This window comes from Carcharodon carcharias, chromosome 3 (assembly GCF_017639515.1).
Source record: "Carcharodon carcharias isolate sCarCar2 chromosome 3, sCarCar2.pri, whole genome shotgun sequence".
Taxonomy (NCBI): Eukaryota; Metazoa; Chordata; class Chondrichthyes; order Lamniformes; family Lamnidae; genus Carcharodon; species Carcharodon carcharias.
The window spans coordinates 27,056,959-27,082,752 of NC_054469.1; the positions used below are offsets into that span (position 1 = coordinate 27,056,959).

Sequence of the window (25,794 nt, forward strand, 5' to 3'; positions counted from 1 at the left end):
GAGCAGCGTAGACCATTCAGCCCTTCGAGCCCACTCTGCTATTCAGTTAGATCATGGTTGATTTTCTATTTCTTCAACACCATTTTCTTGCGCTCTCCCCTTATCCCTTGATGTTTTCAATATTAGAAATCTATTAATCTCAGCCTTGAACATACTCAATGACTGTACCTCCACAGTCCTCCGGGGCAGAGAATTCCAAAGAAATGAAATTTGCCATCCTTATCTGGTCTGGACAATATGTGACTCCTACCCATAGCTATCTGATTGATTCTTAATTTCTGTCTGAAATGCTCTAGCAAGCCACTCAATTTTGTTTGAAAGGCAATTTGGGATGAATAATAAATGCTGACTTTTCCTGTGACTCCCGCCTTCCGTGAATGAATAAAACAATACTCTAGATGTTGTGCAATATCCTGAGGAGATTTGTACCTGTGCACTAGCTTTTAGAGATTTGTTTCTCTGCAGCTCTTGGTTTTTCACCATTAAGAAAATATTCCACTTTGTCTTTCTGGGATTTGAAGTGGTCACCTTGTACTTCCTCTCTTTGACTTCCACCTGTCACAGTTTTCTCCATCTATGTCTCTTTGTAACTTCCTGTTCTTTTCCACACAATGTACTGGCCCTCCTAGCCAAGTGGAATCTGCACACTGTTACGATCTGGTCAGGAACCAGTAATGTTTTGTTTAAAGTAGGCAAAGTTTGAAATCCCAGTTATCCACTAGGAAAATAAAGCCAAAAGATTCCATGGTTTTAAACAAAAAATAAACTTTACTATACAAAGTCAGAAAAGTGAAACTATCTACAGTATCTATCTTATACTCTAACATTCAGGATTAACATAAGGTAAATATAAATTAACAGGTAAATTGTGGTCAAACGTACCACACTGCACATTAAATAGCAGGTGCGACCAAGACAAATTCCACGGATTTCTCAGCAACCCATCCAGATGTCAGCGACCACTATGAATCAAAATATCTCGTTAAAACTCTTCAACTCTTCACTTCTGAAGATTTAGGCCCTGAAATCCCTCTAAAGCCGCTCTGACTCAGATTGCTTCAACAAATGCTCACCTCTCGATGGTTCAATCTCTTCTCCCAAGACCACGTTCCACAGGATTTACAAAGTTGCACTCACACCTCTAATTTCTGGAAAACCTCCAACTCTTTCACAGACTGCTAGCTTCACTAAGCTGGTACTGCCGCTGGATTTCTCTGAACTTTATCTCCCAGCTATAGTGAGCCATAAATGGCTCCCAAGGCTTCTTCTGAGCCGTATCTGCCTGGCACAGAATCAGTGATCTTCCCAACTCCCTAGGACTTCACTGAGCCCTAATTGCTTGGAGCCTACTAACTGCTAATTGACCGAAAACTGAACTGAACAGCCATATAAATACTGTGACTACAAGAGCAGGGGCTAGGATTTCTGTGGAGAAGAACTCACCTCCTGATTCCCCAAAGCCTGTTCACCATCCACAAGGCATGAGTCAGGAGTGTGATAAAATACTCCCCATTTGCCTGGATTAGTGCAGCTCCAACAACACTCAGGAAGCCTGACACCATCCTGGACAAAGCAGCCTGCTTGATTGGTACCCCATCCACAAACATTCACTCCCTCCACCACCGACGCACAGTGGCAGCAGTGTGTACCATCTACAAGATGCACTGCAGGAACCCACCACAGCTCCTTAGACAGCATCTTTCAAACCCACGACCACTACCATCTAGAGGGATAAGAGCAGCAGACACAAGGGAACCTCACCATCTAGACATTCCCCTCCAAGCCACTCACTATCCTGACTTGGAAATATATCACTGGTTCCTTCACTGTCACTAGGTCAAAATCCTGGAACTCCCTCCCTAACAGCAGTATGGGTGTACCTACACCACATGGACTGCAGTGGTTCAAGAAGGTGGTTTACCACCACCTTCTCAAGGACAATTAGAGATGGACAATAAATGTTGGTCTAGCCAGCAATGCCACATTCCATGACTGAATAAAAAAAAGCAGCACCCTTTCAGTATAGCCTCTTCCCCTGCTGCAGAACACTCTGATAAATTGAAACCAGACAGCCTTTTTAAAAATTATTTTCATGGGATGTGGGCATCGCTGACTAGGCCAGCATTTATTGCCCATCCCTAATTGCCCTTGAGAAGGTGGTTGTGAGCCACCTTCTTGAACCACTGCAGTCCATGTGGTGTAGGTATACCCAAGGTGCTGTTAGAGAGAGAATTTCAGGATTTTGTACTAGCTACAGTGAAGGAGCGGTGATAGAGTTCCAAGTCAGAATGGTGTGTGGCTTGGAGAGGAGCTTTCAGGTGGTGGTGTTCCCATGCATCTGTTGCCCTTGTCCTTCTAGGGGATAGAGGTTACGGATTTGGAATGTGCTTCGATGGAGCCTTAGTGAATTGCTGCAGTTGCAGTGCATCCTGTAGATGGTACACACTGCTGTCACTATGTATTGGTAGTGGAGGGAGTAGATGTTGAAGGTGGTGGATGGGGTGCCAGTCAAGCGGGCTTCTTTGTCCTGAATAGTGTTGAGCTTCTTGAGTGTTGTTGGAGTTGCAGTCATCCAGGCAAGTGGAGAATATTCTATCGCACTCTTGAATTATGCCTTGTAGATGGTGGCAGGCTTTCAGTAGTCAGGAGGTGAGTTACTCTCTGCAGAATTTCTAGCCTCTATCGTGCTCTTGTAGCCACAGTATTTATATGGCTAGTTCAGTTTAGTTTCTGGTCAATGTTAACCCCCAGGGTGTTGATAGTGGGGGATTCAGTGATGTTAATGCCACTGAATGTCAAGGGGTGATTGTTGGATTCTGTCCTGTTGGAGATGGTCCTTGCCTGGCACTTGTGTGGCACGAATGTTCTTAAGCTCCACCAATCTCCATGACGATGTCGTTTTTCAGGGTTCACTGCTTTTCAACTAATTTAGTTCCAAGCTCCAAAACAAAACATCTCTTTGGACTGCACTCCTTTGTAAGCATTGCAGATGTCACGACTCCAGCTCTTCAGTTCAGTAAGCCCACCTGCTGCTTTATGGCTCTTACCTTTCTGGCTGTTAACCCCTTGAGTCAACACGACCCCAATCTTTTCAGTGTAATAGACTCTAAGCTGCTTCAGTTGCATTGATCCCACTTTCTACAGTTAAACTTTAATCTTCCTAGAACTAAAAATTATCTTTAAAATATTAACAAGACATTCTTTGCAACACTTGGATATAAAGCTGTCTATTCCTTCAGCCAAGTCTGTAAGATCTATGTTGAAAAGCTGAGGACCCAGTATAGATCCCTGGAGAACTGGTCACATCCTGCCAATCAGAGGATGTTACCTTTATCCCTACTCAATGGCTTCTACTTCCGAAATCAATAACCAAATCAGCAGTCGGTACATAGCAGTCTCGTTGAGGACTCAGGAGCTGGTCAGTAGGAATGCTCATCTTGAGAGAGAAAAATGAAGGGACGTTTTGACAAAGGCATATGGTCAAAAATAAATGCACTGTTTGGTAGATTTTCTGACTTTGAAACATGTTCCCTGTAAATCATGCTGATGCGTTAATGTAAATGTTCTAACATACTTACTTTAATGAAAGCATTTTTCTTTCAGGTATGATTTTCAATGAAGTAGATCAGCAAATTCGGAATGCCGGATACCAGAAACATGCTTTCAATGTGCTTATCAGTAATCGTTTGGGCTACAGCAGAGATGTTCCTGATACCAGAGACCCAAAGCAAGTCCCTATATTTCAATTGTCACTTGATTTGAAGATGCACCCCTCATTTCCACTTGCACACATCAGTTGTATTAATACTAAATTCCAAAGCTGTCACCACATCTTCATCATCGTCAGAATTGATTTTAATGATGACCTCCTTGCTGACCTCTTGGCCTCCACCCTGCGTCAACTCATCTCTAAGTCTTTTGCTCGCATGCAATACCATCCACAACTCTCCTCACCTTACCATGCGAATTCTTGCTGACCTGCACTGGCATCAGCTTCAAAATCCTCATCGTCAAATTCCCCCACCTTTGTAACCTCCTTGAGCTTATGTCCAAGCATGCAACTTTAGCACTTCCTGCTGTTTATTAAACATCCCTCCTCTCTCTGCTCTGCTCTGTCAACAAACTTTCAGCCATCCTGGAACTCCATTCCCATACCTCTTGCTCCATTACTCCTCATCTTCAAAATCCTCCTTAAAAGTTTGACAGTACCTTCAACCGCCTTCTCTAGACCTCTTGCTCAAGCTGACTCCCAATTGTGAAGGCCCATTGGACATTTGGCCATGTTTAAGGTGCTATATAAATGCTAATTACTTTATTATGGAGAGAAAATAAGTATCTAAATCCTGTGGCGTTTTATCATAATGCAAAGGTATCCTGTAGCTAATTTAGTCACCTTAGTGGACTTGAAATTGGTCTGCAAAATAAAAGCGAAATACTGCGGATGCTGGAGATCTGAAATATAAACAAAGCGCTGGAAAAACTCAGCAGGTGTCTGTTGGACTCAGAACTTTACCTCTGTTTTTCTCTCCACAGATGCTGCCAGATCTGCTGAGTTTTTCCGGTGTTTTCTGTTTTTATTTTAAATTAGCCTGGTCTTTGCAACAAACTAATGGTCATAGGAATTGAGAAAAATTTCAGGGCTGCTATTTCTAGGATTGATACCACACAATGTGAGATACCCCAACTCTGCTGCATACAACACAAGAACAATGATTATCTTCCTCTCACACCAATTCCCATGTAATGACAATTCTATTTGAGTCACAGTTATTAACATTTTGATTTATGTGAAATAGGAACGTAGGAAATAGGAGCAGGAGTAGGCCATTAGGCCCCTCTAGCCTGCTCCGCCATTCAAATAGATCATGGCTGATCTTCTACCTCAAAGCCATTTTTCCACACTATTCCCATATCCCTTGATATCTTTAATAACTGGAAATCTGACCATCTCTGTCTTTAACATATTCAATGGTAGAGCCTCCACAGCCCTCTGCAGTAAAGAATTCCAAAGATTCACCACTCTCCAAGTGAAGAAATTCCTCCTAAATGGCCTACTTCTTATTCTGAAACAGTGAACCCTGCCACCCACCGCCACCAAGCCAGGGGAACATCCTTGCTGCAAATTTTGCATCTCTCAATGAGTTCCCTGTTTTCTCTCTCACTCCTTTCTTAAATAGTGAGATTACATTTGCCACCTTCCAATCTGCAGGAAGTGTCCCAGAATCAAAAGAATTTTGCAAGATGACCACTAATGCATCTGCTATGTCTACAGCCACCTTTCAACACTTTGGGATGTAAATCGTCAGGTTTAGGGGATTTATAATCTTTCAGTCCCACTAATTTTTCCAGTACTACTTTTTCACTATTACTAATTTCTTTCAGGTCTTCAATCTTGCTAGTCCCCTGATTCTCAAGTATTTCAGGGAAGTGTGAAGACAGACACAGAGTATTTGTTTAGTTTCCCTGCCCTTCCCTTATTCCCCATTATAAACTCTCCTGTCTCTGCTTGTAATGGGCCCACATTTGTCTTTGTTAATCTTTTCCTTTTTACATAGACATTGAAGCTTTTATAAAAGCTTTTTTTATGTTCTTCAACAGTTTACTTTCATATCCTATTTTCTCTTTCTTCATCAGTTTCTTGGTCCTTCTTTGCTGAATTCTAAAATACTTCCAACCCTCAGGCTTATGACTTACTTTGGCAACTTTATAAGCCTCTTCCTTCGATCTAATTCAATCTTTTACTTCTCTTGTTAGCCATGGTTGGGTCACTTTTCCTGCTGGGATTTTGTGCCTCAAAGGAATGTAAATCCGTTGTAAATCATGTATTAATTCTTTAAATCTAGCCATTGCCGGCCTACCATCATCATAACTGATAATGTAGTTTCCCAATCTACCACAGCCAACTCGTCCCGAATACATTCATAGTTTCCTTTATTTAGATTAAGACTCTAGTTTCAGATTGAAATTGCAATTTGATTATGTTTGACTTTATTATATAAATGATGAAAAGTGATTGAAGTGTTCAATTCACACATCTGTCATAAAGTCATAGTCAAAGAGGTCTACAGTACAGAAAGCCCTTCGGCCCATCGAGTCTGCGCCGGTCAAACAAGTACCTAACTATTTTAATCCCATTTTCCAGGACTAGGCCCATAGCCTTGTGTGCCATGACATCGCAAGTGCACATCCAAATACTCCTTAAATGTAATGAGAGTTTCTGCCTCTACCACCCTTTCAGGCAGTGAGTTCCAGATTCTCATCACCTCTGGGTGAAAAAATTCTTCCTCACATCCCCTCTAAACCTTCTGATCCTTACCTTAAATCTATGCCCCCTAGTTATTGATCCCTCCACCAAGGGGAAGAGTTCCTTCCTGTCTACCCTATCTATGTCCCTCATAATTTTCTACACCCCAATCATGCCCCCCTCAATTTCCTCTGCTCCAAGGAAAATAACCCCAGACTATCCAATCTCTTCTCATAACTAAAACTGTCCAGCCCAGGCAACATCTTGGTAAATCTCCTCTGCACTCTCTCTAGTGCAATTACATCCTTCTTATAATATGGATTCCAGAATTGCACGCAATACTCTGGCTGTGGCCTAACAAGCATTTTATACAGTTCCAGCATAACCTCCCTGCTGTTATATTCTTCAAGACTATGGGCCAAGTGCTGGTAAATGGGATTAGGTAGGTAGGTCAGGTATTTCTCACGTGTCGGTGCAGACTTGATGGGCCGAAGGGCCTCTTCTGCACTGTGATTCTGTGATATTCTGTGCCTCAGTGCCTCAGCTAATAAAGGCAAGTATCCTTTATGCCTTCTTAACCATCTTATCTACCTGTCCTGCTACCATAAAGGACCGGTGCACACCAAGGTCCCTCTGATCCTCGTGTATTCCCGTGCCTTGTTTGTCCTGCCCAAGTGCATCACCTCACACTTATCCAGATTAAATTCCATTTGCCACTGATCAGCCCATCTGACCAGCCCATCTATATCCTCCTATAATCTGAGGCTATCTTCCTCCCCACCTATTTACCACCCCACCAATTTTCATGTCATCCATAAACTTACTGATCAACCCTCCTACTTTCAAGTCTAAATCATTTATATATACCACAAACAGCAAGGGACCCAACACCGATTCCTGTGGAACCCCACTGGACACAGGCATCCAGTCACAAAAACACCCCTCGACCATCACCCTCTGCTTCCTGCCACTCAGCCAATTGTGGATCCAATTTGCCAAATTGCCTTGGATCCCTTCGTTATCAGTCTCCCATGAGGGACCTTATCAAAAGCCTTGCTGAAGTCCAAGTAGACTACGTCAAATGCATTGTCCTCATCTACACACCTGGTCACCTCTTCGAAAAATTCAATCCAATTGGTCAGACATGACCTCCCCTTAACCAAACTATGCTAACTGTCCTTGATTAGTCCTTGCCTCTCCAAGTGTAGGTTCATTCTGTCCCTCAGAATTGCTTCCAATAGTTTTCCCACCACTGAGATTAGACTGACTGGCCTGTAGTTCCCTGGTTTATCCCTTTCTCCCTTCTTGAATAACAGTACCACATTGGCTGTCCTCCGGTCCTCTGGCACCTCTCCTGTGGCCAGAGAAGTATTGAAAATTATTGCCAGCGCCCCTGTTATCTCCTCCCTTGCCTCACTCAACAGCCTGGGATTCATTTCATCCAGGCCTGGAGATTTATCTACTTTTAAACCTGCCAAGCCACCTAGAACCTCCTCCCTTTCTATGCTAATTTCTTTAATGATATCACAATTCTTCTGCCTGATTTCCATACCGTCTCACTTGTGAACGCTGACACAAAGTATTCATTTAGAACCCTACCTACCTCCGGCTCCACACACAAATTACCACTATGGTCTTTAATGGGCCCTACTCTTTCCCAAGTTATCCTCTTACTCTTAAAGAACTCGTAAAATAACTTTGGATTTTCCTTTATTTTACCTCCACCATTGGTGGCCGAGACTGCAGTTGTCTGGGTTCAAACTTTGGAATTCCCTCCCTGCACCTTTTCGCTACCTCTCTATCTCGCTTTCCTCCTTTAAGACACTCCTTAAAACCTACCTCTGACAAAACCTTTGTTCATCAGTCTAATATCTCCTTATCTGGCTTGGTATCATACTTTGCTTAATATTGCTCCTGTGGAGTGCCTTGGATTGCTTTACCATGTTAAAGGTGCTATGTAAATATAACCACATGTTGTCGTTGACTGTCTCTTCCCTGCTTCCCTTTCTCTGATATTCTGCTTCCTGCCACTAGCCCTGCTCTCCTTGACCATTGGCTACTTCCCTGCTCACTTCATCCACTTTTTGGTCCAGGATTTCCTGCCAACATACTCAGTTCATTCCTTTCTTTTGCTACCATCCTGCGCTCATTTTCTAACTTGCATTGAATTGGGAAGCCAGCCCAGGCCACTGTCATTCTCCACCGACTGCCTCATCCTCCATGCTGTCTGACAGCAACATACTGGTTTCCAAAGCACTATAAATGCTTATAATGTCAGCATTCATAGCTCTTTGAAAGTACAACATGGGTTTCCAAAACTGATTCCCCAGTTGTCATGGTAGCGGAACGGAGTGGCCCAGACCTGTTTTGCAAACCCCTAAAGATTAGGCATCAGGGTGAATGTGGGAGATTATGCCTTCTAGAAAGCTTTGGGTGACACTGTTGGAAGGGATAGGAAAGGGGTGTGAGTTTAAGAGGACGGGGGAGTAAAATGGGATTGAGGCTGTAGGGCAAATAAGAGAAGGAAATGAAGGAAGCTGGCATATTTAGCTGGGATGGATCAATGTGATAACATTGAAGGAAACAGTAAGTATTTCATTAGAAAGGGGATGTGAATTTTAAGGCTTAAGTGAAAGAAGAAAAAAGGGAAAGGTAGCAAGCAAAAACAAGAAAGAAAGTGGAAGATAGCAATGGGAAGGAGACATGAGCAATGAAACTGGAAGACTGGCTTCATGAAGGTTGGTGGCAATGGAGAGAAATGCATTGGGAAAGTGGAACCATCAAGACAGAGCAGAACTGTGGGAAACAAATGTGTGAAATGGGCAGGTGGGTGTCATGAAGCTTTTAATGTATATAATATTATTGGGAAATATTTTTCTTTTAAAATAGAGGTTTAGTCTGTGGGTGTGTCTTAATTCAATTAAAGCCAGTTAGTCTGGGTGCTTTGATGTGTATTAGTTTTGATATGTAAGAGAGATAGAGTGTACTTGCATTTTTTGAATAGACCATTCAAGAAGTGGGGTGAAAACTAACTCCTATCTAGCAGATACCAAGCAATATGTTTATATTACTAATAAAATTGGTACTATGAAAGGAGTTTTATTGTTAGGAGAGGCTGGTGATAAAATGAGAATTTACATTCAATGGGGGTGGTAGGTATAACTTCAGCAGTGTTGTGTGTGTAGATCAGGGGCAATGTGAGATCAAAAGGCAGCTGTAAGCCTCAAACTGTCTCCACAAGAACCAATGTGAAGAGAACCTCATTTTGAATTTGTAAGGTGAAAATGCTTTGCCTAGCGTTTGGTTAAGTCTATGGGTTGCTGTTGCCTTAATGGAGATTAGTTTGGGAATTTGTTAAAAGTTATGATAGTAGTAATTTGAAGCCATGTGTATATATATTTTAACCTGTGTGAATTAATAAAATGTTTCATTTAGTTTAATGTAAAACCTCGATAACTGGTGATAAAAACAAAAAACTGCGGATGCTGGAAATCCAAAACAAAAACAGAATTACCTGGAAAAACTCAGCAGGTCTGGCAGCATCGGCGGAGAAGAAAAGAGATGACATTTCAAGTCCTCATGACCCTTCGACAGAGCTACTAGTTTTCTAGTTCTGTCGAAGGGTCATGAGGACTCGAAACGTCAACTCTTTTCTTCTCCGCCGATGCTGCCAGACCTGCTGCGTTTTTCCAGGTAATTCTGTTTTTGTTCTCGATAACTGGTGGCCTGATTCCTGAATTTAGAATCGCATCTCAGACATAACACTTAAAATTATAGTCATGACAACTGTTTAAAGTTTCCCTCTGGGATTTTTAAATAACTCAGCTTTACCAATTGCATCGATCATAACAGTGGGTCAGAAAGGGGAGGTGAACAAAACACCACACACGTGAAAGAAAAGATATAAAGAGAAGAAAGATAAAAAGAAAGAACAAAGATAGATAAAACGTGGAGATGACAGAAGCAAGTGAGAGAGAGACCTCTCTCTAAGCACTAGCTTACCACGAGGAAAATCACGAGATATCCACTAATCTAATTATTTTTTTAAAAAAACATTGTCCTTGTCACTAGGAGGAAGAACAATTGCATATTATTTTTTGAATGTCACGTGATAAAGGAAATTACCATGGCACAATGACTTATTTGGATGCAAATTTCGGCCCCCTAATGCAGCATTAGTCAAACAAAACAAGAAACAAATTGCAAAATATTATTCATCAAAGATAATTCTGCTTTAGAAATCGATGCATTCTTTCTTTTTTGTTCAATCCTAATTGATTCTTTTTTGTTGTCAGGTGTAAAGAAAAGAGCTACCCAATGAATTTACCTTCTGCCAGCATTATTGTCTGTTTTTATAATGAAGCATTATCAGCTCTGCTGCGGACAGTACAGAGTGTGCTGAATCGTTCTCCAGTAAACTTGCTGCATGAAATTATCCTTGTGGATGACAATAGTGATTTCAGTGAGTTGTATTAAACCTTCCTGAAACTTAATTCATTCCTGCACCTTGGTGACTGTTGAATTCCATATAATCGTTCTTAAATTGGGACCGTAAGTGAACTGATATAATGTGGGTGGATTTTGAGGCCTTCTGGCCAGTAGAGTTGGGTTGCAGCACCCTAAAATCGATTTGCCTCTGTGTTCCTGTAGCCTGCGGAATCATTCCAAACCGCGCCCCCCACCCGGCCACCAAGCCAACATTGAGTCTGGTGGGAGGTCTCCCTGAAAATGCAAATTGCAGTCACATGATGTACATGGATCCTCATTTATCATTTTAAGATAGTATTGGGCTTCACAAAACCAATCAATCCCTCAAAATGGAGTGGGCCACTTGGCCTGAACAATTGAGGGGCCAGCTGCCTGATAGTTAACCTCTACACCAGCGATAGTAAATGCTGGGCTTGCGTAGCATATTGATCAGCATCTATCATTTCAGCAGTGATCCTTCATCATGCTTCTTTCTAAATACCCTCTGTTTTCTGATTTGTTTTGTCAGCTAATCTAAAAAGTGAGCTGGAGGAATATATTCAAAATAGCCTACCTAGAAAAGTGAGACTTGTTAGAAACTCTGAGCGAGAGGGATTGATACGAGGTAGAATGATTGGAGCATCGCATGCAACAGGTATCAAATTCAACTTTTTAAACCTTAAAAACTCATTGTAAAGTTTCATTAATTTACAAATTCATCATTAGAAATATTATTTATTGATTTGAAGGTGCTCATCAAAATGTGGGAGAAGATTCAACTTGAGATTCAAATCTGTTGTATTTTATAATCCCTCAAATTCTTCCATGTCCTTCATGGTTAATCTTCAGTTTAGCATGACACAAATGTTCTGGTGCAAATTGACTTATAAAAATAAAGAAAAATTGGGATAATCCTGTGTATGGGCCTTGGTGTTGGAGAGGATTTAGAGTCAGAAGCTTAGCTTCAAATAGAACAGCAGAGTTGTGAACATTCTGATTCAGCCTCAGACATTTGCCAGGCAGAGGGGTGGAGACAGTGGCTAAGGAGCAGAGATTGTGGCGAAGACTGAAGACAATGGCTTCAGCCTTCCCAGTATTTAATTGGAGGAAATTTCTTCTGCTCCAAAACTGATGTCAGACATGCTGTGTGACAAATCAGAGTTACTGGAGGGAATGAGAGAGGTGGTAGTGAGGTAGAACTGGGTGTCATAGGTGTACATGTGAAATCTGATGTGTTTTCGGATGATGCTGCTGAGGGGCAGCAGGCAGATGAGAAACAGGAGGGATCCAAGGGTAGATCCTTAGGAAATTCCAGAGAAAACGGTGCAGGAGCAGTAAGAGAAGCCATTGCAGGAGATTCTCTGTCTACGATTGGATGGATAAGAATGGTACCAGGTTAAGCCAGTTTCAGTCAGCTGCAAATGGAGGACAGGCATTAGAGAGGAATGGTGTGGTCAACTGTACCAAATACTGCAGACAGGTTGAGAAGGATGAGGGGGGGATAGTTTACCACAGTCATGTAGGATGTCATTAGTGACTTTGATGAAGGACCGTTGCAATGCTGTGGCAGAAAGTTGATTGTAGAGGTACAGACATGGAATTTTGGAAAGACTGCCACGGATTTAGGAGACCCCAGTATGTCAAAGACTTTGGAGAGGAAAGAGAGTTTGGAGACGTGGCAGTAGTTTACAAGGACAGAGGGGTCAAGGGTGAATTTTTAAGGAAGAGGATTAAGATGGCAGATTTAAAAGGGAGGGGGAAACAGAAGCAAATAATGAACTGTTAATAACATCAGCTAGTATGGGGACCAGGAAGGGAAGTTGGATGGTCAGCAGTTTAGTGGAAATAGGGTAAAGAGAGCTCAAGTTAATTAGATCTGACTCTAATGAATCTGGTTCTGGCTTTCAATTTGCCAGCAGTAACATGCTAGCACTATGTGAAAGCTTTATTGTATAGATACCAGACATGTCCATCTTAACATCTTTTTTTCCCATTTTCCCATTGTACAAAATAGCTTTCCTTGGAACATATGCCCCTCGATTTCTTTGCTGCACATTCTTGGTGGACTTCTAAATATATTGTAGCAATATAAATTATTAAGGAGGTAGTAGCAGGACATTTAGAAAATCAAAATGCAATCAGGCAGAGTCAACATAGTTTTATGAACGGGAAGTTGTGTTTGACAAATTTATTCGAGTTCTTTAATGATGTAACAAGCAGGGTGGGTAAAGGGAACCAGTAGATATGCCAGTAGGTGTATTTGGATTTTCAAAAAGCATTTGATGAGGTGCCAATTAAAATTACTGCACAAGATAACAGCTCACGGTTTTGGAGTGATATGTTAGCATGAAAAGAGGATTAGCTAATGAACAGGAAACAAAATCAGGCTAAATGGGTCATTTTCAAGTTGGAAAACTATAATTAGTGCAGTGCTGCAGAGATCAGTGCTGGGATCTCATCTTTTATGATCTACTTAATGACTTAGATGAAGGGACAGACTGTATTGTAGCCAAATTTGCTGACGATACAGAGATAGGTCGGAAAATAAGTTGTGAGGAGGATACAAAGAGTCTGCAAAGAGCTATAGATAGGTTAAGTGAATGGGCAAAAAAGTTTTCAGATGGAGTATAATTGGAAAATGTGAGGCTGAGCACTAGATGAATAGAAAAGCATAATATTATTTAAATGGAGAGAGACTGCAGAACATTGCCTTACAAAGAGATCTTGGTTCCTTGCACATGAATCACAGACAGTTTTCGTTTCATGTAGGAAGACAAGTAAATAGGAAGACAAGTGGAATAATGGCCTTTATTGCAAGGAGGACAGAGTATAAAAGTAGGGAAGTCTTGCTACAGCTGTACAGGGCATTGGTGAGACCACACCTAGTGTACAGTTTTGATCTCCTTATTTAAGGAGGGATTTACTTGCCTTGGAAGCAGTTTAGAGCGGGTTCACTAGTTTGATTCCTGAGAAGAAGGGATTGTTTTATGAAGAAAGGTTGAGCAGGTTGGCCTATACTCAATGGAGTTTAGAAGAATGAGATGTGATCATACTGAAACAGATAATTCTGAGAGGGCTTGACAGGATAGATGTTGAGAGAATGTTTCCTCTCGTAGGGGAATCCAGAATTGGGGGCACAGTTTAAAAATAAGGGATCTCCCATTTAAGATGGAGATGAGAAGGAATTTCTTCCTTCAGATGGTTGTTAGTCTTTGGAATTTTTGTCTATAGAGAGCAGTGGGGCTTAGGTCATTAGGTTGAGTTAGACAGATTTTTGATTGACAAGGGAGTCAAAGGTTATGGGGGACAAAGCGGAGTTAAGGCCACAATCATATCAGCCATGATCTTATCGAATGTTGGAGCAGGCTTGATATGCTGAATGGCCTTCTGCTCCTATTTCTTATGATCTTATGAAGTAATCTGTTTTATGGGTGTCAGACCTGGCTCAGTAGTAGCATACTCACCTCAGAGCCAGAAGGTCATGGGTTCAAGCCACATCCCCGAGACTTGCACATTCAGCCTAGGCTGCACCAAAAATGTTTTGTTCCGTTGGAGATGCTCTCTGGGGTAGCATGGCACTATTCGAAGAAGAGAAGGTAATTATCCTAGTGTCCTGGCCAATATTTGTCCCTCAACCAACATCACTGAAAAAACAGATGATCTTGTCATTTATCTCATTGTTATTTGTGGGAGCTTGCTGTGTGCAGGTTGGCTGTTGCCTTTCCCTATATTACAACAGTGACTATGGTATTTTATTGGTTAAGAAGCACCTTGGGGCATCCGTAGGTGGTTATTAGTGCTGCACAAATGCAATGAGGCCTGGGAGTTAGTTTCACCTGTGATTCTGGAGTATGTATGCTAACTTTTCAGTCCTCCCAAAACAAGGCAGTGCTACTGCTCCTTGCTGTTCTATCTCCCACCTCTGTTCTTCTCAGTGGCTGTGCAAGTAACTTTCAGTTAAGTTCTTTCATGGCTCCTTTGATATTTTAGTCTAAAATTTAATTTGTATTTGCCTGGCATTGGAGGCCACAGCCATCGGTTGCACATCCTGCTGCTCTGGTTTTGGCAGATCATGGATTTGCTTTTGGCTACATGACTTACTACCCTTACCATTTGCCACCTTTACCTGTTCATGGTCAATGCCCAACTGTGCCTTTGGGCTCAGACTTTACTGACCTGCTTTCAGTGGGTTGACCACTTTGCTTAATCTGTCTGCTAACTCTTGTTCATCATTCCTTAAAGCTCTTACAATTCTCTAAATTATTTAGTATTCTAAGCACTTTAAAGCAAGAACTTAAAGAAATAATTCACCTATCATAACCTCAGGATACGCCAGAGTGCTTTACAGTCAATGAAGTACTTTTGAAGTGTAACTACTGTTGTAATATAGAAAAGATTGAGCAGGTTGGCCGTCAATTTGTGCACAGCAAGGTTCCACAGTTTGATGATGACTAGCTAATCTAACACACCATGCTGGGAGCGTTTGGGGGCTTGGTAGGCCTGTGCTCATTCAAGAAAAGGTGGTATATCAGGTTAGTCACAATGAACCATTTGTGTGTCAAGCAGAACAGGCAGATAAGGGGATCAAACATAGAGGGAGGAAAAAGGGGTGTCAGCCAGAGAGATGGGATAACGGAAACAGCTAGAGAAATGGTGGGGTGGTGAGGGGGAGGAATTGATGAACCAAAGAGGATAGGGATACAGGAGGTTATGTATCATGAGATGACAGGTAGAGATATTCTTGTGAGCCCCACTATAACGTAGAGACGATCAAGAGTCAGAGAGAGGCATAAAAAAAGAAAAGTTCAGAGAAATGCCAAAGAAAGTAGAGAATCAACACAAAGGCAACAGTCAGGTGAGAGACTATTTCTTCCAACTTACTGTGGGCACATTGGGAGATCCTCTAGCAGATACACAACTCTAATGAAACAGTTTCCTAGTGTGCAAATGTATTAAGATTTTACAAACCCATTCCTCATTCCTTGCATCTATGCAAACCTTAGTTTCACAGTTGTATATGTAACTAGGATACTGGGGTCCTTTTCAACTTTGCTGCTTCAGTGGTAACCTGGAAGAGGGGATCGCCCTGTTGCATAACTCACCCAATTTGCTTTTCATTGTTGGGATAAATGTTAACTAAGTTCTACAACAGTTGGACAACTCTCTCCACCAGATTATTGCCCAGGCAGCAATGTTCTTTTTCAGTGTTTTTTTTTCTGTCCTCCCTAAGTGCTGCAAGATTCTACATGACCCCCATTTACTTCTGTGAACTAACTTCATCGAGTCATCCAAAGGTTAAACACTTGTGAGCTAATTGGTATTTTTTAAATCAAGTTCCAAATAACAAAAGTTTTTGTTAACAAATTAGCAAGTGAGACATCCCTTTGGCATTAAAACCATAGGATCTTAATATCAGAGATGAGTTCTCTAACCTAATTTTTAGCTTTTCTTTTCCACAGGAGATGTGCTAGTGTTTCTTGACAGTCACTGTGAGGTGAATGAGATGTGGTTACAACCGCTTCTGGCTCCAATTAAGCAGGATCGCAAGACAGTGGTTTGCCCAGTGATTGACATCATCAATGCTGACACACTAATCTACAGTTCTTCCCCAATTGTGAGGGGTGGATTTAACTGGGGTCTGCATTTCAAGTGGGATCCAGTGCCTGCCTCCATGCTGAATGGACCAGAGGGACCGACTGCAGCAATCAAGTAGTAACCCAGTACTTTCTTAAAACTTCACAATGCAAGATATATAATTTCGCTTCACTCAAACAGCAATTAGCTAACCTGCTTTCATCAGTTGAGATCTATGGCAATGTGATTTAAAGATCCTGCTCTTCCTGTACAAATATTTTTCCCTGTTCCCTTTTGATGTTTGCATATTTGGCCTAAAGCCACTTATGACAAAGCGTTCAATATTCTAATCACTGCTTTTAACTTGCCCTTCATTCTTTTGGTGATATAAACTTCAGTCAGTATGTTCTTGTTAACAATTCACTAACCAGTTTAAGTAATTTTTCACCACTTAAAATCTCAAAAATGTCATAATTTCCTAGTTGGTCTTTCTTTAACTTTTTAATTCCAGTTAAACATATCTATTCTCTCAAGCCTTTCTTCATAACCATAATCATTTCTTCTTGTTATTGTTCTGGTGAACTTTGCTGCTTCCTTTTATTCTGCCTACAATGGGTACCCAGACATCATTCAACAGTACTTCCAAAAGCCTTGTTCAAATTCAACATTGCTCCCAGGCTTTTATATTCAGTATCTTTAGCTGTAAAACCAAGGATTCTAATGCCCTTCTTTGTGAAGCTTAAAGAATCGTACATCAAATAAGGAGGCCAATTGTGCTTGTGTTGGCTCTTTGAACAAGCTGTCCAATTAGCCCCAGTCATTCCTGTTCTTTTCCCAAAGCCCTACAAAGCTTTCTTTTTCAAATATGTCCAATTCCATTTTGGAAATTAATGTTGAATCTGCTTCTACCATTCTTTAAGGGAATGCATTCCAGATCATAGTAACTCACTGTATAAAAATATTTCTCATCCAACTCCCAGGTCTTTTTCCAGTTACCTTAAGAAATTGTGGAGAGAAAAAAAAGAGTTAACATTTCGAATCCTTATGACTCTTCTTCAGAGCTTTATGAAGAAGAGTCATAAGAACTTGAAAGGTTAACTCTGATTTTTTTTCTTTCCAAAGATGCTGTTGGACCTGCTGTGTTTTTCCAGCATTTTCTGTTTTTGTTTCAGATTTCCAGCATCCACAGTATTTTGCTTTTACCTTAAGAAATTGGCCTACTCGCCTCTAAAATCTATGCAATCGCACCCCTAAATTTATGTGTTCCTTTACTATGTTAAAAGCTTTACAATTTAGACTCTCATTTCTGCAGCTTTATTCTCAAATTGTACACTTTAATTTCTTCCTGTTGAACTGCAGCTGCCACTTATGTGCCAGCTCTTTTAGTTTGTCTGTCCACCTATAATCTCTTACAATTCTTTCCCTCAGTCCACCATGCCCCAGAATTTTCTTTCATCAGTAAACCGTTGATATTATTCCTCTTAGGTCTATGCTAAAATCGTATAAATAAATTTTTTCCTGCTCCCTGGAATATGCCGGCCCTCTCCTTCTCCCTCTTTCTCATCAGTTCACCCTGCTACAGCTCCCTGTCAATCCGCACATTTTCTTCTACATTCCCTCCTATCCACTCTCAGCAGCTCCTGGTTCCTTACCTCCTGTTGCTGCTGCTCTAAGCAGTTGAATGCTTCTGCATGCTGTGGATGGAAATTGCTGATCTCAGCAAGAATTCCTGCCTACCGTGCGCAGAGATTTTTAATTGCTTATAAGCAGCAGTCAAAGAGAATAGAAACTAAGAGCAGCACTGGGTGGAGGAGCTGGAAACCATGCTAATTTTCATCTTTGAACACAGCCATGCGGATGCTGTCTTGGAAATCCTTGCTGTGCACATGAATCATGGATGTTTGGCAATTTGTAAGAAAAAACAGGAAATGGGATTAGAGATATTCCCAGCGTGGAGCTTGCAAAGAAACGATGGGCAGAATCCTATGGTGCTATTACTATGATTGACTGTTATTCTTTTCCTAACCTTTTTGCCCTAGATTATTTCTTTCTTGTATTTTAGATTTTTCTCATGGTTAAGTCTCAACTCTTTATACTTTCCGCAGTCTTTCCTTTTGTTTGGAATCAAGGGTAGCTTTCCATAATGTGCCTTGGGAAGCCCTGTCTAATGATTGTTTTGAGGTACTGGATTTATGTCTTCATAAGATGTTGCTCTGTTCTTTGAAAGCAACAGAGCATCAAAGATAACCCAGAGCATAAAAATCAGTCATAGAATATCGCTATATATTTACAGTAAACAACATTCCACTAGCTACTAGATTAAGCAAAATAATAGAAAGAATTTCAAGACCTAAGTCAACCCTGTGTAAACAACTTTAAAATACACAAAAGTGTTTTTCCTCTATTTAAGGAATGTCCAGTAGACCAACATGACTGCTTGTTTCTTTTAGATTTAAGACTGTCCCCTCTCATGAGATTTTCCAACTGCCCATGATTTGAGCAGAAGTTATTTAAAGGGATAACAGGACATGCTGGCTTTTGAATATCTCACCAATCGGATTGAAAAAGAAATCATCGAGTACCTACAAACTGAATCACTCATGTTCATTGTTTAAGTTTGAATTAGTTCCCTCTCCAGAATGTAACTGAAAAAAAACATTAGACCAAAATACGTTTGCTATAGAGATTTGACCTGTAGTGGCTCCTTGATTGCAAATATATCATAACTGGATTTAAAAAGATGGCCTTTAGCTAACACTAAGATAAAAGCAAAATACTGCGGATTCTGGAAATCTGAAACATAAACAGAAAATGCTGGAAAAGCTCAGCAGGCCTGGCAGCATCTGTGGAGAGAGAAACAGAGTAAACAGAAAGGCTAACTCTTCCTCTCTCCACAGATACTGCCAGACCTGCTGAACTTTTCCAGCATTTTCTGTTTTTGTTTGTGACTAAGTAAAAACTCATCATTTTTTATCACATTTATGGGTTTGATACTCTTAATTATTTTAAAATCATTCCCAACCTTCATCTTTCTCCTCATAACCTTGAGAATGGGAGGGAATCAAGTTTTAAGTAGGCGTATGATCAATTTTGTCATATGCAGAGATACAACATATGAAGCACCTGAATACTTTTGCTCAGATCTGCAGCAGTGGCTTATAGTTGCATTAACAAGTGTTTCTTCTTTTGTTCTACTGTCTTCTCATCAGGTCACCTACAATGGCAGGGGGTCTATTTGCAATGAACAGGAATTACTTTAACGAGCTTGGGCAGTACGACAGTGGTATGGATATTTGGGGAGGAGAAAATCTGGAAATTTCATTTCGGGTAATGTAATTTGAGTTGTATGAATTTCCCCTTTTCTTAATTAAAAATAAACCCACACAGAATTACATTGAAATTACAATGTGGAAACAAGCTGTCAGTCCGTGTTCACAGGATACAGGGAATGAGTCACAGAAACATTCCCACACTTCTGCCATATCCTTTTTCCTCTTTCATTCAACCATCTATCTAACCTATTCTTAAATGTTGGCATGGTGTGATATTTAATGCCCCACATCACCTCTTTTAGGGAAGGAACGCCAAATTAGGTGCAACTCAGGCACTTGATTGATGTTTGGTAGTCCCACAAAGTGAGGAGGACACTTGTCATGGAGTACAGCCATGGCAAGAACCTGAATGTGGAATCTTTTAACGTGAGTAGGCTGTTGCGCGCTGCTATCACAAGGTTCTTACTACCTGCCATTGACACATTGGAAGGATTTGTAAGTTCATAATCAACCTGTTTGGCCATGTTATGAATGGACTTACATGGCTATCAAGTCCCAGAGTGGTACTTGAACCTGAAGCTTCTGGCTCAGAGGTACGGACACTACTACTGTGCCACAAGACCTCCACATACTCAGGCTATTAACTGGACAGTAACAGACCTTCCCCTTGGCCAAGGACCCCAGGGTTGGAGGACCCACCCACCAAGAGTGCTAGCCAATCAGAACCTGGCATCTCTGTTGAATGGCAGCACCACTAGCTGCTGCTAGTATGACACCCACCTGAGGTCTAGCATTGACGTTGGATCCCAGGCCACAGGTGAGTTGGAGGGAGGTCGCGGGGGAGGGAAATTGGAGGCAAGAGCAGGGGGTGGCTCTCAACGGGCCCCCCCTTCCCGATGCCAGATCCCTTGATCAGTCATTGAGTGCCTTTGAATGATGGATGCCCACCCATCCTTGGAGCCTGCAAGCAATCCCGCACAGCTTTGTTTCTTGTGCTCTCCACATGGTGAGCACTTTGTGATTGACAGCGGTGGCAAGATGTGGCCCTTAAGTGGGCATTAATTGCCCATAAATGTCCCAATTAATGGTGGGGTGGGAAGGCTGTCTGTGAGCTTTCCCGCCATGGACTTAATCAGGGTGGAGGCAGGAAGGTGGCGGGGTCTTCATCTGCCATCCCCCTGCCTGATTAAATTCCCCACTGCCACCAAGCTTGCCACAGTAGAGGGCATTACATTTCACCCATGGTCTGTGCTGCAGTCACTAACTCAGGGAGTGCATTCCATGGCATAAGAACATTTTCTCCTGCTCTCTATCCTAAATGTCATTTTATATATCTGTCCCTATGCCCTAGAGTCCTTAATCTCTGGGAACAGCTTGTTTCTATCTACTCCCCCTTATCCCTTTATCCACAATGCTATCAAATCACCCTGTTATCTCCTTTGTTCTGATGAAAATAGCCACAATTTTTTACTAGTAGCTAGCAAATGTTTAAAATGATTGTGCAGGGATCCAATGAAAATTTCAAGTACTTCATGTTTATGGATGTGGAACTTGCTACCACACAGAGCGGTTGAAGTGAATAACATACATAGATGCGTTTAAGGGGAGGCTAGGCAATCATATGAGGCAGAAGGGAATAGAGGGTTATGATGATAGATTTAGATAAGAGGAGGCTTGAGTGGAGCATAAACACCATTATGTACTGGTTAGGATATATGGCGCAGAAATAGCCCATTTGGCCCATGTAACAAGTGTCTTATGATCCTCTGGGGAAAACTTTAACTTCAAAACATCTGAATCATTAAAAGGACAGAAATAAGGTAAAAAAAATGACCAGAAGAAAAGGAAAAGAGTTTTAAGGGTGGAGCCAAAAGAAGGATCAAGATAAAGATTTTTGGGGGGCTTTTAAAAGCAATGAAGAAGTGGGAAAGTGGAGGAATTTAAAGTGAGAATCCTAGAGGGACAAAATTCTAGACATATAGTGGCTGAGAGAATAAACATCAATGGGGAAGCGTTGGAATGAGGGGCAAAACAGTGGAGGAGTGGAGGCTGCATGCTCGGCATGGCTGGAGGAGATTGTTAATGTAGGCTAAGGCATTTGAAAATGAGAACAGGGATCTTTTGGTTCATTCACTGGGGCTTGGTGAGATCAGAATGTCATCTAGCATTCTGGATTAGCTGGAGTTTATGGAGAGTAGAATACAAAGAACAAAATAATTCAGCACATAAATGTTTCAGTAACCTTTGCTGAAGTAATTTAATAACCTTTATCATATGACTGTAAAAAATAGCAGGAGTAGGCCATTTGGCCCTTCAAGCCTGCTTCACTATTCAATAAGATTATGGCTGATGTGATTGTGGCCTTAACTCTACTTTCCTGTCTGACCCCAGTAACCTTTAATTCCTTTGTCAATCAAAAATGTATTAATAAAATGACCCAGCCTCCACTGCCCTCTGTAGAAGAGAATTGCAAAGACTAACAACATTCTGAAAGAAGAAATTCCTCCACTCTGTCTTAAATGGGAAACCGTTTATTTTTAAACAGTGCTGCCTTGTTCTACATTCGCACTCAAGGAGAACGTACTCTGAGCATCTACCCTGCCAAGCTCCTTCAAAAGCTTATATGTTTCAAAAAGATCACTTCTCATTCTTCTAAACTCCAATGAGTATAGGCCCAAAATGCCAAATCTTTCATCATAAGTCAACTCCTTCATTCCAGGAATAAACCGAGTGAACCTTCTCTGAACTGCTTCCAATGCAAGGATATTCCCCTTAAGTAAGGAGACCAAAACTGTACCCAGTACTCCAGGTATGGTCTCACCAATTTCCTATATGGCTGTAGCAAGACTCCCCTACTTTTATACTCCATCCTCCATCCTCCCTGTAATAAAGGCCAACATTCCATTTGCCTTTCTAATTACTTGCTGTACCTGAGTGGTAACTTTTTGTGATTCATGTACAAGGAGACCCAAATCCCACTATAACATTCCTCAATCTCTCTCTATTTAAATAATATTCTGCTTTTCTATTCTTCCTGCTAAAGTAAATAACTTCACATTTTCTCATGTTACACTCCATTTGCCAATGTTTTATTGAGTCACTGTTAGTTCCTTGCTAATCCTCCTCACCTCTCTACATCTCTCTCCTCCTTTTAGACACTCCTTAAAATCTAACTCTTTGACTAAGCTTTTGGTCAACTGTCCTGAGAGTGTGGCTTGGTGTCAGATTTTGTCTGAAATGTTTATCTAAAGTTCTGGGACATTTTATTATATCAAAGGTGCTATAAAAATGAAGTTCATTGTTTTTATTCAATTACTTTCAATTTAGTAAAACAAAGAAAAGATTTAAGTTTAGAATGTATTCCCTCTTAGCTGCGTGTTTGCACACCTGAACTGCAATCCAGAATGCAACAAACAGGCTGTGCATAACCAATGTTTCCAATAAGACATGGATGTGTGCAGCTGCACAGCAATTTTAAAGGGATCGTGCAGTGCAACAAACAGGCTGTGCAAAAATTAGGGGAACATTGGTGATTCGTAGTAAAACAGAACTCTACAAACTTAACTGTGCAAGTGCAATACAATTTCCAATCAATTATTCAATCGACTGAAAAATAATTATTTTCGATCAAACACCCACTTTGATCTCTCAGTTGGGCCTTCTCAGCTGAACTTTTAAAGACCATAAGACGTAGCAGCAGAAGTAGGCCATTTGGCCCATCAAATCTGCTCCGCCATTCAATGAGATCATGGCTGATCTGATCATCCTCAACCCCACTTTCCTGCCTTGTTCCCGTAACCCTTGATTCCCTTGCTGATTAAAAATCTGTCTATCTCGGCCTTGAATATACTTTACGACCCAGCCTCTCCAGCCCTCTGTGGTAAAGAATTCCACAGATCGAGAAGAAATTCCTCCTCATCTCTGTTTTAAATGGGCGACCCCTTACTCTGAGATTATGCCCTCTGGTCCTAGACTCTCCCACAAGGGGAAACAACCTCTCAGCATCTACCCTGTCAGGCCCCCTAAGAATCTTATGGCCAGAACTTTATGTTCAGCGTGCAGGCGCGCGCCTGACATGCATGAGCATAACATGACGTGTGATGACATTGGGCGTGCATCCCGACGTTATTGTGTACTCACATGATATTTTGTTCGGCGGGTGCATGCCAGAGTCAGCTGCATGCCTGCCGATAACTGAAAGGCCTATTAAGGCCATTAACGAGCTAACTCACTTGAAATTTACGCTGCCCGTCCAACCTAACGATTGATGGGCAGGCGAAAAGGCCAGGTGGCCTTTACCTTTTTTAGGAAACCTCATGCACAAGTGCGATGAGGTTTCCTAAAGCTAACACAAATTAAACAAAAACTTCATTTTGAAATTAAAAGCACATCCCATCTCATGTGGCACATTCACATGAAGGGACATGTTACATTAAATTTTTAATTTCTTTATTTTTTTGAAAAGCCCTTCAATCTCCCTGAGGCAGCTTCACAGGTAGTGCTCAGCACTGCTGCTAGCGATCCACGCAGGGTGGGCCTTAATTGGCCTGTCCGCATGAAATCGCGGTTCAGTGCCGATTGTGGGCAGTTGTCGGCTTCCCGACTGCCCACTCCCGCCGAGCCCGCCTGACGTAGGAAAAATTCTGGCCTATATGTTTCAATAAGGTCGTCCCTCATTCTTCTAAATTCCAATGAGTACAGGCCCAACCTACTCAACGTCTCCTCATAAGAAAATCCCTCCATACCCGGGATCAACCTAGTGAACCTTCTCTGGACTTCCTCCAATGCCAGTATATCTTTCCTTAGATAAGGAGACCAAAATTGTTCACAATATCTTAGGTGTAGTCTAACCAGTGCCTTGAATAGTTTTAGCAAGACTTTTATGCTCCATTCCCTTTGAAATAAAGGCCAACATTCCATTTGCCTTCCCTATTACTGTTGAACTTGTATGTTAGCTTTTTGAGGTTCATGCACAAGGGCTCCCAAATCCTTCAGTGCTGCAACCTTTTTCAGTCCTTTTCCATTTAAATAATATTCAGCTCCTCTATTCTTCCTACCAAAGTACTTAACATCATATTTTGCCATATATTTCATCTGCCAATGTTTTGCCCACCCACTTAACCTCTCTATAACCCTTTGTAGACTCTTTGTGTCATCCTTACCACTTGCCTTCCCACCTATTTTTGTGTCATCCTCAAACTTGGCGATGGTACATTCACTTCCCACATCTAAGTCATTAATATATATTGTAAATAATTGAGACCCCAGCACTGACCCCTGTGGCATTCCGCTAGTTACAGGTTGCCATCCCAAAAATGTCCCCCTTATCCCAACTCTCTGTCTTCTATTAGTTAGCTAGTCCTGTATCATGCAAATATACTAATCCCAACACCATGGGCTCTTATCTTATTAAGTAGCCTTATGTGTGGTACCTTATCGAACGCCTTTTGCAAATCCAAATATATTACATCTACTGGTTCCCCTTTATCTATCCTGTTTGTTATCTCCTCAAAGGATTCTAACAGATTTGTAGGGCATGAAGGTGGAGTAGCTTTGTTAGTACGAGATGGAATAAGTACGATAACAAGAAAGGATCTTGGATCGGAAGATATAGAATCCATATGGGTGGGGGTAAGAAATAACAAGGGAAAGAAGACATTGGTGGGTGTTGCCCTCATTCCATTGTAATTACCTTTATTTAAGTTTAAGACAGTTGTTTCTGACCCAAGTTTCTCACTCTCAAACAGAATGCTAACTTCTTTCATGAAGCCATGCTGACTCTGCTTGATTAGATTATGTATTTCTAAATGCTCTGCTATTACATCCTTTATAATAGACTCTAACATTTTCCCAATGACAGATGTTAAGCTAACTGGCCTATAGTTACCTGTTTTTTGTCTCCCTCCCTTTTTAAATAAGGGTTTTACATTGGCCATGCCCCAACCTCTGGGGTTTTTCCAGAATCTAAGGATTCTTGGAAGGTTAGTACCAGTACACCCACTATCTCTGTAGCTACTTCCTTTAATATCCTAGGATGCAATCCATCAGGTCCAAGAGACTTAACGGCCTTTAGCCCCATTAGTTCCCCTAGTACTTTTTCTCTAGTGATAGTTACTGTATTTATTTCTTCCCCCCTTTTCCCCCTTGATTATTTAGTATTTTTGGAATGCTATTCATATCTTCTACCATGAAGACTGAAGCAAAATATTTGTTCAACACCTCTGCCATTTACTGGTT

At 41.3% G+C, this 25,794-nt stretch overlaps 1 protein-coding gene across 10 annotated transcripts in view; it reads left to right on the forward strand.

The window, feature by feature from the left end:
- The window catches only part of galnt11 (UDP-N-acetyl-alpha-D-galactosamine:polypeptide N-acetylgalactosaminyltransferase 11 (GalNAc-T11)), a 199,747-nt gene that overhangs the window by 134,753 nt on the left and 39,200 nt on the right, over positions 1 to 25,794 (forward strand). For 9 of the 10 annotated variants that reach the window (XM_041183552.1, XM_041183560.1, XM_041183559.1 and 6 more), the window contains 5 exons: positions 3,604 to 3,727; positions 10,540 to 10,706; positions 11,241 to 11,366; positions 16,171 to 16,420; positions 19,495 to 19,612. In XM_041183552.1, the coding sequence (XP_041039486.1) occupies positions 3,604 to 3,727; positions 10,540 to 10,706; positions 11,241 to 11,366; positions 16,171 to 16,420; positions 19,495 to 19,612 (785 nt within the window). Of the gene's footprint in view, positions 1 to 3,603; positions 3,728 to 8,707; positions 9,071 to 10,539; positions 10,707 to 11,240; positions 11,367 to 16,170; positions 16,421 to 19,494; positions 19,613 to 25,794 lie in introns of those variants that run through there. The other variant, XM_041183561.1, reaches the window with a different exon arrangement.